The sequence below is a fragment of the Chroicocephalus ridibundus genome, chromosome 16 (assembly GCF_963924245.1).
Source record: "Chroicocephalus ridibundus chromosome 16, bChrRid1.1, whole genome shotgun sequence".
In the NCBI taxonomy this organism is placed as follows: Eukaryota; Metazoa; Chordata; class Aves; order Charadriiformes; family Laridae; genus Chroicocephalus; species Chroicocephalus ridibundus.
Window position 1 is genome coordinate 10,175,846 of NC_086299.1, and position 14,921 is coordinate 10,190,766.

Sequence of the window (14,921 nt, forward strand, 5' to 3'; positions counted from 1 at the left end):
CACTGGAGTTAATGGGACGTTTTTTTCCTGTAAACTTGGTGGAAACAACCTGTTCCTTCCAAGCCAGGAGAAGGAAGAGTAAGGCAGACACAACGGAATCTGGGAGAGCTTTCCCGCGCTTGCCGTGCCTCTCCTCCTCTTTTCCACCCATCAGAGCCGCCTCTGGCCCCACAAAAGCTACAAGAAGCAGCAAAATCGGTCCCCAGGGGAAAAAGGATTTGGCAAAGATGAACGTAGGGCTGACAGAAAAGACAACTTCGGACACCTGGACCAGGACAGAAGGGACCCGTGCGCCCGTCCCGGCGCTGAAGAGGTCCCGCTGGGGATTTCTGCCACCCCAGTAAGTGCTGCCTGTGAATTTCATGAGCCAGAGCGATTCCTAATTTTCATCCGTCTTAATTAAGCGGTTCCTTACAAAGTCCAAGTCATGCAAGGGGAATACTGCAAAGACTCCTGAACGTTTAGCTTTCACAGGGTGAGTGAAACCAAGATGAAGCAATGCAATGGTAACAGATAACCAGGCGTATCGCGCAAGAAACGCATGAATCGGAAAGAATTTGCCTTGCTCTGAGTTTGGCAAGTTGGATTTTCTCAGGGATGCGAATGCCCGGTTCTCGTTGACGTCTTCAGCTCAGGAAACTTAACCCACCGGCTAGTTTGGGAAACATTCCGCCAAGTTCCTAGCGACTCGAAACGGCAAGCAGATCTCACAAATACCTGGCCACGATCTCTACCGGTTCTGCTTTCCTATGGCAAAGGCGTTAGGGGGGGTGGTTAATGAGCGCAGTGACACCAATCCACAATTAAAAGTGTTACCCTGCGTCGCAGGCAGCTTGTTAGCGGGGTTATGCACGTGCTAGTTATCTACTAACCGGGCTGGTTTCGAAGCCAGCCTTCGTTCCGAGTTAGTGGGTGAAGCACCTCCAACCACCCGCCACCCCCAGCCAATTAGTTTAGGATGATAACGAAGGGGCAGGGTACTGTACCTGGTGATGGGCAGGTCGAGGCCCCGCTGCAAACTGAGGAAAGGCGGGAGAAACAAACACAAAAGGAAAGGCACAAAGAGTCAGAAACACCACAACGGAACCAAAATGTCACACTCTATGCAAAATAAACCCACGAGGAAATTAAAAAAAAAAAAAAAAAAGAAAAAAAAAGGAAAAAAAAAAGAAAAACAAACCACAAAACAGTCGAAAGCTTTGCTGCAGGACAGGGACAGACAGGTACTGAGGTACAAGGAGTGAACATCGCTTACGGGGGAAGCGCGCTGCTCGAGAGCTGGGGGATAAAACAGCCAAAGCGGCCAGTTATTTTAAAGGCGCTCTAGCGTATGAACGCAGGCATTCCTTATCCTGCCTGGGGGAAAAAACAACAACAACGACAACAACAACAACAAAAAAGAAAAACAAACCAACCCCCAACTTAAAACAAGCAGCAGCGGAGATTTTAAACTGTTTAAGGTGGAGGTAAATGGGTAAAGCGGCCGGACTCAGAGCCGTTCCAAACATCTGCTGGGAGCGGAGGAAGGAGCCCGCTGGCCGGCTGGCAGCTAAGGGCCGGGCAGGCACCGCGAGCGCCGGCGGGGGCCGGGGGAGCCCCGCGAGGCAAACACCAGCCATTCTCCGCACGGACACACAGTGCAAGTTTGTTTTCAGCTTTTTTGTCTTTTTTTTTTTCTTTTTTTTTTCCCCCCTATAGCAATCACACTATAACCCTCCTTAGGATTTGTGTCCCCCCCCCACCCCGCACCCCGGCTGGAAGCGGAGGAGCCGGGTTAACCCTCCTGTCCCCGGGAGCCGGAGGCAGCAGCGACGGAGCTCGGCCGAGGGGACAGGAGGTGCCGGTTCCCAGCCCCGAGCTCGGGTTATCCAGTCACATCCCACCCACTGGGGTTACGCCCGGAGGAAAGGAATCAGAATTTTAAACATTCAAAGCATTTCCCAATAAGTAACCGGTTGTTAAAATAGAAATAAAAATGAATGCAAGAAATGGAAAATAGAAATAAAGATGAGAAGGCAGCCTCTTCCAGAAGCTGAGTTAGGTCTTTAAACCCTTAATGCTCAGTGTAACCAGAGCTCCACGGTGAGAGCAGAGAAATCGATTGATAATAACTCCAATAATTAAAGAGAGCAAATGAAATTAGATCTCTACCTGTGGCTAGTTGTGACGGCCGAGTAACTCACGGCACGTGCCGAAGCGCAGCCCGCCTCCGCCAAGTCCTACTACAGGGACTCGCTAGGGTTTACCTTCTGCCCGAGAAGAGCGATCAAAACTGGCCACTAATTATTGATTTTCTTAAATAAGAGGGGTTTTTTCCACTAAGAAGAAGTGGGCTGGGGCTCACTTACAGCCCCACCTCCCAGCTGTTTCAGTGCCATCAAACACGAGAAGCAAAGCCTAAATATTCCCTGGCCCAGCTGATTTTCTCCTTTATAAACAATTTAATCGCCTATATTTAAGATTTCCAAGAAGTAGCCTACTAATACCGGTGTTTATATACTCCATCTGCCTTCACCTCATCCTGACACTCGGATGAAAAGTCACAAAACCCTTCAGAAAGGAGAAAATACGCACACGCGGACTATCTTCTAGCACAAGAGTTTGTAAAGAACGACCTGCGCTCATGCACCAAATAGAGTTTTCCCACCCTTGAAAATTTTCCCTAAGCCTTAGATTAAAGAAAAAAAAGAGAAAGCACGATCGTGCCGTAAGAGCAAAGAGCTAAAATGTCTATTTTGCCCTCAACGGGAGGAGAGCAGCACCCGGAGTCCCAGCGTCCTCCCCAGGCCAGGGGCGGAGGGGACGGTGGCTCCTACAGCGACGAGGGACGGGCACCGGGATGAGTCTCGGGAGGCGAACGCTCTTCAAGTCCTGCGTTTCTCCGGAAGAACTCCTCAAAACCAGCTCAAATCTCTCGCCTTCGAGAAAAGGGAACCAAGCTCACCCTGGCGGGGCTGACACAGGGCTTTGCGGCAGGGCTACACGTTCCCTGTCGTGCACCAACGACAAAAAAAAGACGACTCAAAAAGAGAACGATGGGGCGCAAAAACCTCGCGCCGCCTGACTTGAGGGCCGAAGTACCTCTCTTATCACTCCTCCACAGAAAAGGTTGGTTCTCGCTGTGTTTAAAACAAGAGCTGGAAGCTTACATCTCCAGAAGATAAAGTGTATCCCATGGTGAAAAGCAGTATGCGTTACGAGGAAGGAGAAAAAGGAAAAAAAAAAAAGAAAAAAAAAAAGAAATAAAACAAAACCTCAACGTTAGTGAAAAACACCCTAATCTATTTTGCGCTGGTCACCACTGGCTATTGTTTTTTTTTTTAATTTATTATTTTTTTAAATAATTCAGGTCGATAGGATTTATTCCTAGTAGTAGCTGTAAGCAACAGAACAAACTGTAGTCACTGCTGGCTCGGATTAAAAACAGACGCTTTGGGTTTGGTTGGTTTGGTTTTTTTTTATCTCTGTCCGATGAATTTGGAGATAGAAAGGAAAATTTCTTTACGAAACCCGGGTCCGACATTTCTGCCCCCCCCCAACCCCCGTACTCTCCGCGGCCCCGCGCTCTGCTTTGTGCGGGGCACGCTCTCCACCCGCCGATGCTGAGCCGGCACCTCCGGCCTCTCCGAAAAATAACCGTTCTGGATCGCTCAAACGGCCTCTCCCATCACAGATTATTTTTTTTTTTCTTTTTTTAATTTTTTTTTGACAGACCTCCTAGAATTGGAGAGTTTGTATTAAAAATCACCTGGCGCTGGGGGCGGGCACGGGCAAGAGCTAACGGAGAATTCCCAGTGGTGCCGAATGACTCCGATTTTGGTTTCCTTCCCCCAGCTGGAGCTGCGCTTTGGAATTCTCCTCTATCGGAGTGATGTTACGGCGCTAACGGGGAGCAAACATGAAGCCAGTTGGATTGCAAAGGCTGTCCCGGGAGGGACAGAAAAGCCTCAATTCTGCAAATTCCAATGGCCCTTGGATGCAGAAACGGGATGGAGGATGCTCCGGCTGCTCGAGGAAGCGGGGTGAGGATCAACCTCGTTAGTGCCACAGCCTATCGACCTACCCACCCCAGGCGGGGACGGCAGAGACGGCCTGCCGCCGCCCTCGGCCCCTCCGCGCCCTCCCCACTCCACCGAGAAAAAAGGAAAAAAAAGAAAAAAAAAAAAAAAAAAGACAAGTTAAAAAATAAATTTAAAAAAAATAAATCAAAATAAATGGAAATCAAGTCCAGAACGAAATGCAAGAGTAGTCGAGGGCCCGGCCAGTCTTGCATTTGTTTTGGGGTGGGGAGGCGGAATGAGATGTTATGGGTGCGCTTTTAGTAACGGGGTGGGAATGGTCACTAGCAGAGCGATGGCAAAAACCGCACACAGGAGAGTTTAAAAAAGAAAAACAAACAAACAAACAAAAAAAAAACCGAACAGAAAAATGGCTGACAACCGCAGACGAATTATTCCTCGATACCTCCTCAATTAAGGGGGCCAAAACCCTACAATTTAGCATTTTCTGGCCGAATTTTCCTGCAGGCGTTTTCTGTCGAGCGGCAAACCCACGGTGGCCCTGCTCTGTGTCCTCGCCCAGGTCGGACCCTCCCGACTGCAGCTCAACTCCGCGCCTTGCCTTGCCCCTTCCCCTGGCAGAAACTGCCACGGTAGCTCATGCTTTTAGCAAAGAAGCAAAATCAGTGCATTTCTGTAGATCAGCCAACAAAAAAAACCCCAAAAAAAAAAAAACCAAAACAAAAAACCAACCCCCCAAAAAAAAAGAAACCCAAGGTGTGGTCATAAAAAAATATATATATATATAAAGAAAGAAAGGAAGAAATTAAAAAAAAAAAAACAGTGCCACGGGCACAGTTGCCTGCAAGAAGGAGTACAGTTTGTTATATTGCTTACAATGCAGTATTTTATCCAGCCTCTTCCAGCCAGGGACCTGTAAACCGGACTCTGTTCCAAAACCTTCCTCCTCTTCCAGTTGTCTGTGCAATGTATTGGCACTGTTCTGCTGGGCTGTCAAAAAAACTGGTTTAGAGATGCAGCTCTTCAGTCAGGTTTTTGCTCCAGTTCTAACCGCAGAAATACTTATTGGCGCTTTTCAACAATTAAAGAGAAAGATGATTATACTTACTGAGAAAAGAGGGTTGGTTGTTTGGTTTTTTTACCATCAGTATCCCGCGTTACTGATCAGAATGGGATGGGGCGGGGGGGGACGGTGGGGGGATCCGGTTACGAACGCGCAGCTGTCCGCAGCCCGGAAACTTCATCAGAGCTGGCGTTAATTGGCTCGTTTATCAACGCAGAGGTGAACGCGCCTCAGAACTAACCCTCCTGTGAGTCCCCTGGAGGCGAAACCTCCAGAAGCGGGGCAAGCGCATCCGTGCAGCTGCACAGGGGGGAAGGCTGACCCCGTATATATCTATATCTCTATATACACACCTCTCCTGTGGACAGACAGGAGGCTTCTGTCTCGGAGGTTGGAGTTGCCGCGCTTCAGCAGCCTTATCTTACTCCAGAAAGAGAAGAGCGCTGGCAAGGGCGCGGTGGTTTACAGCTAACCTGAAAGCCTTACGACGCAGATGCGGATTTAAGAGGCGCAGGGATCGCCGCTGCCTCGGCTAACTGAGGCTCGAGACATCCTGATGGTGAGCCAGCACGTCTCCGGAAGGTGGGTAAGCATCTGATGCCCTAGGAGGAGTCTCCTAGCACCTTGCGGAGCTGTGCTACGAGCAGAGATTCCCCAAAAAGAGCCTGGTTTGGGGAACCAAAGTCCTACAACAGCAGAGCGGTATTACAACACACACACACCAAAAAAAAAAAAAAAAAAAAAAAACAAAAAAAAAAAACAAGGAAAAGATTACCGAGGACCATCAAACCTAAAGTTGGATGAAAAGGGGGCTTACCACAAAAAGATGTGGGTACACAGAAGCTCTACGTTAAACGCGTGAGCACCTACGGGGCGCTCGGCAGTAACTGGTTGGAACTGACGGAGTGGCACTGGGAGGGGGAAGGAAGGCCCAGAGGCCACCGGAGACCGAGCGCTGCTGCAAGGGATCGCTTTGCTGAGCTTTGGTCTATCACTTTACCAAATACTTCCTTAAAAAGAGAGAAAAAAAGAAAAAGGAAAAAAAAAAAAAAAAAAGAAAGAAAAAAAGAAGAAAAAGATTCTGGTAATGAATCTGAACTCTAAAATGAAGTGAACCTGAAAGCAACTGTGCTAAAATAAATCATGTTACTTGAACGTAGATGAGAATCCCTCCATCGCTCCTTTTCTGATGAGCCACTTTAGAAGGAAAATGAGCCTACCAGGACAACGTCTGAAAAAATGCAATCAAGATTTGCCATTTGGAACGTGCTTCCAGTTCAGTAAAACACACTTTCCAGAGAACCGGCCAAGGGCTACGGACACACACGTACACACAGAAACACACAAACGAGGAAGAACGAACAGAAGATAATGCAAACGGGGGCTCCCTTACCGGCGAGCGGGTCTGAGGCTGCGTGTTCATTGTTTGAGGGGCTTGAGGGTACACCAACGTGGTTGGAGCTGCATTCTGTCCTGAGGGGTAAGGAGCCTGCCGGGGAACAAGAAAAGTATATAATAAAAAAAAAGAGTGTATCAAACCATTCATCCCAAAAGCTAGGAACTGAACACGTTCTCGGATGGAATCACGATTAAAGCCGAGATAAGGATGACATAGGTGACTGCGATGGAGAAAGCCTTCTCCACCAAGGACCCAACCAATTTATCGACACAACCCTACGCTCCTCCGGTGCCGCGGCGGAAAACACAGCGAAGAGGCACGTTGTCACAACACCGTGCCACCGATACCCTGTGCCGTCCGAACCCCCGGCCCCATACTTTCCGAAAGCCTCCTCTGAACCCACTTCCAAGGAAAGCCGGAGCCGTAGGTGCTGTCGATAAATCCACCAAAATAAGACAAGCAACAAGGAAGAAGTTCAAATGCTTTTAATACAAGGCACTGCTGCTTCCAAGCGTTTTCAACACAAGGAAACGGCCCGGAATCGCGACAGATGTAAGGCTGGGTTGTGTAAATTTTTCCTGGTTCCATTGATTTCCACGGGCTATAACAATTTACACCACCAGATGTTCTCCCCCACATTATCTGCCCAAAGTAACAATAAACCGGAGCTGTAGAGTTATTGCCCGTTACGCGTTTTAATGAGGCATTTAGAAATAACTTCTCAGAGCACCTTTTTCCTTTTTGGGTTTTTTTTTCTTTAACAGAAGAATAATGTACCTTTTGAAAATAGTTTATTCTTGCAATGGCACAAAACCCAGCCACCACCCTGCAACAGCCTTCGCTTTCAAGAGGAATTAGCCCAAACCCTGGGTGCTGCCCTTGCAGCCCCCGCACGACCCCATCACAAGCCGCTTCTCCAGCTCCTCGGCTCTTCCCCCTTCACTGCCTACCCCTCGTGGTGCCAGGACACGGGCATTACTAATGGCGATTGGCATTATTCATGACCATCACCGTCCCTCCTAACCTCCTGGCTACGTCCCACCAGGTTTACCCGATGAATAAAAGAAGCTCATCGGGTCTCGGGGCTCCTCCGGGAGAAGGTCTTTGGGCTCAACTTTACGGACGATGGGAGTGGATAGGCTTAAAAACATTGCGACACCTCTCTGGGCACAGAATGACGATGTATTCACACGAGAAGCCTTGCCGCGGAATCCCTTCTCGTCGCTGAATTTCATGGCCCTCGCATCTCAATTCAAGCGCAGGTCTAAGGAACGAAGGGAACCGCTTCCCTCCGTAACGCGGCACGGAGAGAAGATGTTTCACTGCACCAGCCCTCCGGCACGTTTCAGAGTATCTCCAATTTGGACTGTGCCATATTTGATTTGGATAATTACGTTTTTAAACAATCAAACTAAGTTATAGTTGGTAGGCCAAACCTGCTTGTATTAAAGAGAGAAAAAAAGAAACTTATAAAACTTCAGCTGTCAAAGAGGTGACCCAGCATAAAGCCTGAAGCTGTGTTTCAGGCAAACAGCTCAAGGAGTGGTGCAGGAACAACACAAAACGTGCTTTTTCTAGAAAGAAACGCAGCCCTGAAGCCTGAAAAACTTCCGAGTCCGAATTACCAAAGGACGCCGAGTATAAACAGCCACGTTCTGGCCTTCAAGGGAGAGTCAACCAGAAAGCTACAAGATGAAGGTGGTACGCTTTTAAGGGAAAGAAAGCAATTTAAGAAGAGGGTTTTTTTTAAAAAATAAAGCAGATGTAATAGTATGCCATTGGGTAAAGCACGTTTTTACTTCTCCCCTCCCAGGCCGAGTCCTACAGCCCCTTCCTGCAGCTCGGCCTCTCCAGCCCTTTCGACATGAGCAAAGGTGGGACGGGTTTGGAGCAAGAACGTCTCATTTTGGAAGAGCACGCAGTGCATCTGGTTGCTGAAAGGATCCCCCGAGGGCCCCCGCAGACACCGACCAGCGGCCTGTGCCCTGCAGAGCGTCCGGGGGATAGCTGGGGGCTCTGCGTTACTCCGTTTTTTGGTTTGGTTTTTTTTTTTCTTTTTCATCCCCAAACATAAAATCCCCGCCTCACCTCCTGCTGATCAAAATGTAATACAAGGTAAATGAAAGTAGAGTTCAGAGACAATCACGCCAAAGAATTTTCCGGTCTCCGAAAGAACAAGCCAAAGCCAAATGTGGTGGCAGGGGATGAAGGGCCTGATGAAGGGCATAGCCCCGAAATCATCCCAACCCAAACACCTACTGCTGCAACGCCAATTCCTCCACGCTCAGACTGCTCATTAAAGAGCAAAACTCCAAGACGAATACACAGACAGACACCCAAGGACAGAGTTCCTACTACACACACCACCTAGGCAGGACATGCTGTCATTTTCTACCCAATTTTCGCACTGTTTTACGGGTCAAAGAGACAATAAAAACGTACGTCTCCAAGCGTATCGCCAGATCTTTGCTGTGACTGAGGACGCCAAAGCACGCTTGGTAGAACATTTAGCTCAAGAACGTTGTTCTGTAGTAGTTTATATCGATACAGCAGCGAAGACTCTGGTTCAAGAGCAATTAAATGCTTTAATCAGCTCCTCCTACGGAAGCAGCAGCCCCCGGCAGGTAAAGCAGGGCAGGTTTTTCCCTGTCCCTCCTCTCCGGGAGCTCATTTGGTCTAATCCTCTCTCCAGCCAGAGCTTCCCTCCCTTCTTACCACTGGGAAAACCTCTAATTCGTGTTAACAACCCATTTGCCAGAAGTCTTCCGGTTTTATTGAGATGTCAGATGCAGCATCGAGTATTTTCCCCTTTTATTTGACAAGTGTGATTCTGCTTGAGCTGTTCGTGTCAGTGCTGTGTAACAAACAGTATGTACCATCTCTCGCGGCGGTAACGACGCCACGGCAACGAGCGATGGCAGCACGGCGTAGAATAATCAAGCGCTAAGGAGACGCGGGGAAGCTCTGGTTATCTTCTCGCCCCCAACCTAGAGAAGTTGTCCCGCGTTTGTAGCATCTTGCTGCTGACTTTCTGCGCCTGGGATCTACCTGCCCAACGTGAGATTGGGGTTTCTCCTCTTGGAGGACCGGCGGCTTTCTGCGTCAGTGCTCGTACCTCGCAAAGGGTCCTGACGCGACTCTTCGTGTCCTTCCAGCCAGCAGCAAGCGTTGGGAAACGTTATGAAGACTCACACGTGTATGGGTATGGACCAGTTGGCCACCAGCTCCTTGTGCCTCCCGCTCTGCATCTCAAGAGAAGAAACCTCACCCCCGACGGTTTGAAGCCCTGCTCCCACAGCATCTCCGCAAAAATGGAGCACCGCGTCCAGCTCTGGAGCCCTCAGCACAAGAAGGACATAGAGCTGTTGGAGTGGGGCCAGAGGAGGCCACGAAGATGATCAGAGGGCTGGAGCCCCTCTGCTGTGAGGACAGGCTGAGAGAGTTGGGGGGGGTCAGCCTGGAGAAGAGAAGGCTCCGGGGAGACCTTAGAGCCCCTTCCAGTCCCTGAAGGGGGCCTACAAGAAAGCTGGGGAGGGGCTGTTTGCAAGGGCATGGAGCCATGGGACGAGGGGCAATGGTTTAAACTAGAGCAGGGCAGGTTTAGGTGAGACATTAGGAAGAAGTTCTTTACACTGAGGGTGGTGAGACACTGGCCCAGGTTGCCCAGAGAGGTGGGGGAGGCCCCATCCCTGGAGACATCCAAGGCCAGGCTGGATGAGGCTCTGAGCAACCTGATCTAGTTGAAGATGTCCCTGCTGACTGCAGGGGGGTGGGACGAGATGGTCTTTAGAGGTCCCTTCCGACCCAACACATTCTATGATTTTATGAAAAGAGAGGAAAATACCTGCTGTTCTTCCCTTTCTTCAGGCCCAGGGAAACAAGTTTTCCTCAGGCTTAACCTGCACGCAACAGAACAAAGCCTACGTCGGAGAGAACCTCCGCGCTAACCCCAAAGTCCTCACCCACCTCCAGAACGGCCAGGGCTTTCTTTTAATCAACCAAGCAAAAGGAAATTGGAAAGAAAGGAAGGGCAGCTACCGCTGAGCCTAAAAAAGCACAAGTTTTAGCAGAAAGACTGTAAACATGGGCATTTTTGAATACAATGCCAAGGACAGCCACCTCATTGATAGGAGAAGTCACTTCTGCCACCGGCAGGGCTGACACGTGAACGCAAGACGACGCAATCTAGCGTTAAATTTGCTTTAGTATTTAAACCCTATCAGAATAGGCATAACATTAAGTTATAAACAAAGAAAAAAAAGCACGCGAAGGCTTGAACAGCAGCCACCGAAGGGTTTCTGCTCTTAAGCTGTCATCAAAAGAAGGTTAATTTTGGACAGCCGATGCCGTTTCTAACCCAGACAATGGCTCCGGGTGCTGGCTTCCCAACTGCAGCCGCGAGGAACGAGCGCAACACGAATCCCACTGAAGACAAGTATCACCCAAATAAACACATTTCACAGCTCTTACGAACAAATCCTTCCGCTCGGCGTGCTTCAAACCAGACGGAAGTGTGCCTCAACCGGTTGCGTTAAAACCAGGTTGCGTTAAAAACAACGGTGGGGGGAAAAAAAATTTAAAAACAAAAAAAAAGGCGGTTTATAAATTTCTACAGGTACTAAAGTTCACATATAAGTGCACGGCAGCCTAAAAAAAAGAAAAAAAAAAAAGAAAAAATCTATCAAAACAACTGACAGAATAAATCACTGCACTCTGCTGCTTTTCAGAGAAGTCAGATGACTAAAAGTATTGCGCATTGTCAAAGGGACTTTTTTCTGTGCCAAGCATCTAAATAGGTACACAAAGTAATTATAATCACATGCGGTCACGCGGGGAATACGTGGCTTTTACGGACCGCGGCTGAAACACTGAGGAAGAGATCAAGAGAGGAAATGCTGCCAAAATTCCCGAAAGAAACTATCACAGAGGGGAAAGCAGGGAAGTGACTATCGCCCTGTATAAAAATTTCGGCTCAGAAGCGCCTAAACGCTGACACGGAAATCCCTGAAGTTCAAATAATTCCAGCACCCCGAGCCGAACCGAAGGGAGGGCTGCCGAGCCGCTCCGCTTCCCAGGCAGAGCAATTTCCTTCCCTTCGAGCTTTCATCTCGGTGATTTTCTCTTTCAGATGTGGCCATCCACGGGGGGAAGGCGATAATAGTTGTGTGTGTGTGTGTTGGTACGTGTATTCCTGCAACTTGCCGGGAAAACCCCTTTCTATCCGTTTTCTGTGCAGTTTCCACCTTGGGCTGCCGACTGCGCTAAGCAAAAAAAAAAAAAAAAAAATTTAAATAAATAAAAAAAGCGCTACCAACAAAACAAATGAAAAAAGTTATTCTTAGATCAGTTCCCCGGCTGGTTAATAAACACTGAGCCTGCTGCGTAACATGACTCCCCGGGTACTGACTGTACTGGGAATAAACAGGCAAAGTACACGCACCGGGCTCCGAAAAAGCTGAGTCACGCAGCTCTGCCTCCCGCAGCTCGCCGAAATCTGGGGGTTTTTTGGGAACAAAACTCTTAAGTCCCCAGGCAGAAAGGGGTCGCTCGCTGCGATTCCTGCCGTCGGCAGCGCGGCTGCGTCTGGCGCGGGAAGGGGTTAAGCTCCGTCGCCGTTTTTTCTTGAATCCTTCCCCGATTTGGGGCAGAAGTTGGGCTGGGTCTATATTTACTGAAGTTACATACGTGGAGGAGAAACGGTCTTGGAGTTCCACCACGTGACCGTGACTCAGGAGCTCGCCGCTCTATTACCATCGCTATCGCTGCGACCTTGGGCGAGAAAACCTTCGGGACTTCCAGTTAACTTCCCAGCAACACCAACGCAGCGACGGCGCTGGGCTGAAACTCCGCCGAACGCCGGCAAAAAAAGCTTTCATCTCTCTGGGAGGAACACGGCAGCGTAAGCAAAACGTTTTACAACAACACGGAGCGCGTGGGGCCACGGGCAGCGCTCGGCTACCCCGGAGTAACCCCAAAGGTCATTTTTCCTGCGCAGCCGCAACAGAAAGCCGATGAGATGCTCACCCGTGAATAAAAAAAAATATACGCTACCTTGCCGTAGTGGTTTCTATCTCGATTGAGCATTCAGATCGCTGCACCCACCACCGGGGAGACACCCAGCTAAAAGCTGACTGAAAGTCTCACCGCCTGGCCTTTCCAAAAGATTTTTAATCACTTTCTGTTGAGACAGTAAATAGCAAAAACATCCACCGGTTGGAAATCGAGGATAAAATTTGTCGCAAGATCCATCCCTGCCCCCAAAAGACCCCCCCCCCCAAACAAAACCACAGACGTTCCTCTGAATGTCAACGTATTTCTGCACGACAGTGGTCTTTCACCAAGACGTTCACTGACCCAGTTAAATGGCAAATACCGATTAAAGCCACAGCAGGCGGGCACTTAGAGTAACACTCGGTGTACTTCATACCAAGGGGTCCTGGCCCTAAGTTTATAAATTCTTATTTATACAAGCTCCCAGACACAAAATCCAGCCGCCCCTGGAGCAAGGTACAGGAGAGAGCACGACAAGAGTGCTCTCATCATCGGCACAATCATTGCACGGGTGTTTTTATCCCTATTTTTAACAACGGGATTCAGTTTTCCTTCCCGCTGCTGCACTATTTTCCTGGAGGAAAAGCCCAGCGGGGACGGCGGGACGATGCAGCGGCCCTTGGGGCTGCTCCTACAGCCTGAGAAGGCGTTCCCTGGGACGCTGGCCCCTGGATGGCAGGAGTTTGGCTTCGGAGGTGGGTGAAGAAATCCCCCGCAGCCGCACAAAGCGCCCCTCGGTTCACGAGGGCGGAAGGATGGTGCCAGCAAGGACACGGCTTTGGATCCCGAATCGTCGCCGGTTTGTTGGGTTGGGTTTTCTCTGCCCTCCCACCGCCTGGAACCGCATCACTGCGCTACCCAAACGACTGCAGCCGGGCAGCAACCCGTAATCTCTCAGCATTCAGCTCTTGAAAAGTAAGAGGATTATAATTTAAAACCTGTATCTTCATTTCCACCTAACGAACTCCCCCGCAGGCAAGCGCACGCCAGAGCTGCAGTTCTTCGGACCGCCCCTCCTACAAACCCAGCACCTTTATTTTCCTTCAAGCCTTGGTTTCTGGATGGCCTCGGTGTTAGGTGAGTATCAGCACGGACTCGCCGCGTGGGGAGAAGCCGGTCTCCTGCCTTCCCCCAAACCCGCCTCTTTGCTCCCGTTCCTGTGCTCTTTCAGCAGCGCCGCTGGCTTCGAGTGACTCTTTAAAAGTTTAAAACTCCCAAAGATTGAATGTTACAGCAAGATTCTATTTTACCATCTGCTACGAAAAGCGGTACTGTTGCAAGGCAGAGATAACGGCTCCAGCCAGAGCATCCGAGAACAGCCCACAATCTCCTACAGCTACAGCCTCCGAGACACGCCGCAAACCAAAGGCTCGTTTTTCCAGCCGGGTGCTGAGCTACGAACACCGGTAGCATCGAGGGGAAGGGATGAGGAGGTTCCTGCTCTTGCTGTCTCCCCCTTGCCATCCTCCCGGGGCTGCAGCACCCGCAGCAGAGGTGACCTCACTCCAGAGGTGACCGAAATGGAGGTGAAGCAGCTTTTGACCTAAAATTAGTATGTTGGCAACAGACAAAATAAAATACTCTTAAACTAAGTTACTGAGCTCCCAACGGTGGCATCTCTGGAGATGCCCAAAATCCAGCTACCTCACATGGAGTTAGCACCCTGCGGGAAGGGTTCAGATAGCAAAGAATTAGATCTTTTACTCCACCTGCACTCACAAACCAACACTAAGAGAAGCCGAAACAGCCCCACGAGACCGTCTCGGCACCTCTCTGCCCCTCCAGGCTCAGCTGCGCTCAGGGTGACGTTATTGTGCTAGAAACACCCCCCTCCTTGGGGGCAAACATCTAACAAAACCCCAACACCTCCGTCGTTCCAACAGCCCTCCCAAGGGCTGCATAAAGTCCTGCGGGGAACGAGAAGTAAGTGCCAAAGCAGCTCCCAGAAGTGCCGCGGGACTGACCCGCTCTGACACCCCAAAAGGACCCCTGGACCGGCACCAAGGTCACCGCAGCACCGGGAAACCTGGGCCCCAGCCACCTCGGGGTTGGTTCCTGCGCTGAACACAAACACGCCATTACTCAGCTCCGGCGTTGCTTTTCAACTCGATTTTTATTGCTATTTCAGTAACTAGAGGATTCAAATCTATCGCCTTTTTTTTTCCGTCCCCCCCCCCCGCCCCGGCGTGCCCTGCCCTCAGCAGAACAGCGGCACGGCGACTCCGAAGCGGCTCTCTCCAATGACTTGTATAACGCGACTAAATTTGAGTATGGCGGGGGGGGGAAAAAGAAGTCTGTAATATCTGTAACGTCATTCTGCAACACACGGAACCAGCTGCAAATATTACAAACAATGATGGGGAAGCCGGAATTATTAAATTTATTCATT

The 14,921-nt window shown here is 49.8% G+C and overlaps 1 protein-coding gene across 25 annotated transcripts in view; it reads right to left on the reverse strand.

The window, feature by feature from the left end:
• The window catches only part of EIF4G3 (eukaryotic translation initiation factor 4 gamma 3), a 156,817-nt gene that overhangs the window by 75,350 nt on the left and 66,546 nt on the right, over positions 1-14,921 (reverse strand). For 14 of the 25 annotated variants that reach the window (XR_010073514.1, XM_063353954.1, XM_063353950.1 and 11 more), the window contains 3 exons: positions 6,476-6,571; positions 4,896-5,009; positions 987-1,019 (listed from right to left, as the gene is read on the reverse strand). The exons of 1 other annotated variant lie outside the window; for it this stretch is intronic. Coding sequence is in view for 23 of the 24 variants with exons in the window: in XM_063353954.1 (XP_063210024.1) it covers positions 987-1,019; positions 4,896-5,009; positions 6,476-6,571 (243 nt within the window). In the remaining variant the exon portion in view is untranslated. The remainder of the gene's footprint in view (positions 1-986; positions 1,020-4,895; positions 5,010-6,475; positions 6,572-14,921) is intronic. 10 more of the 25 variants (XM_063353961.1, XM_063353964.1, XM_063353962.1 and 7 more) reach the window with 3 other exon arrangements.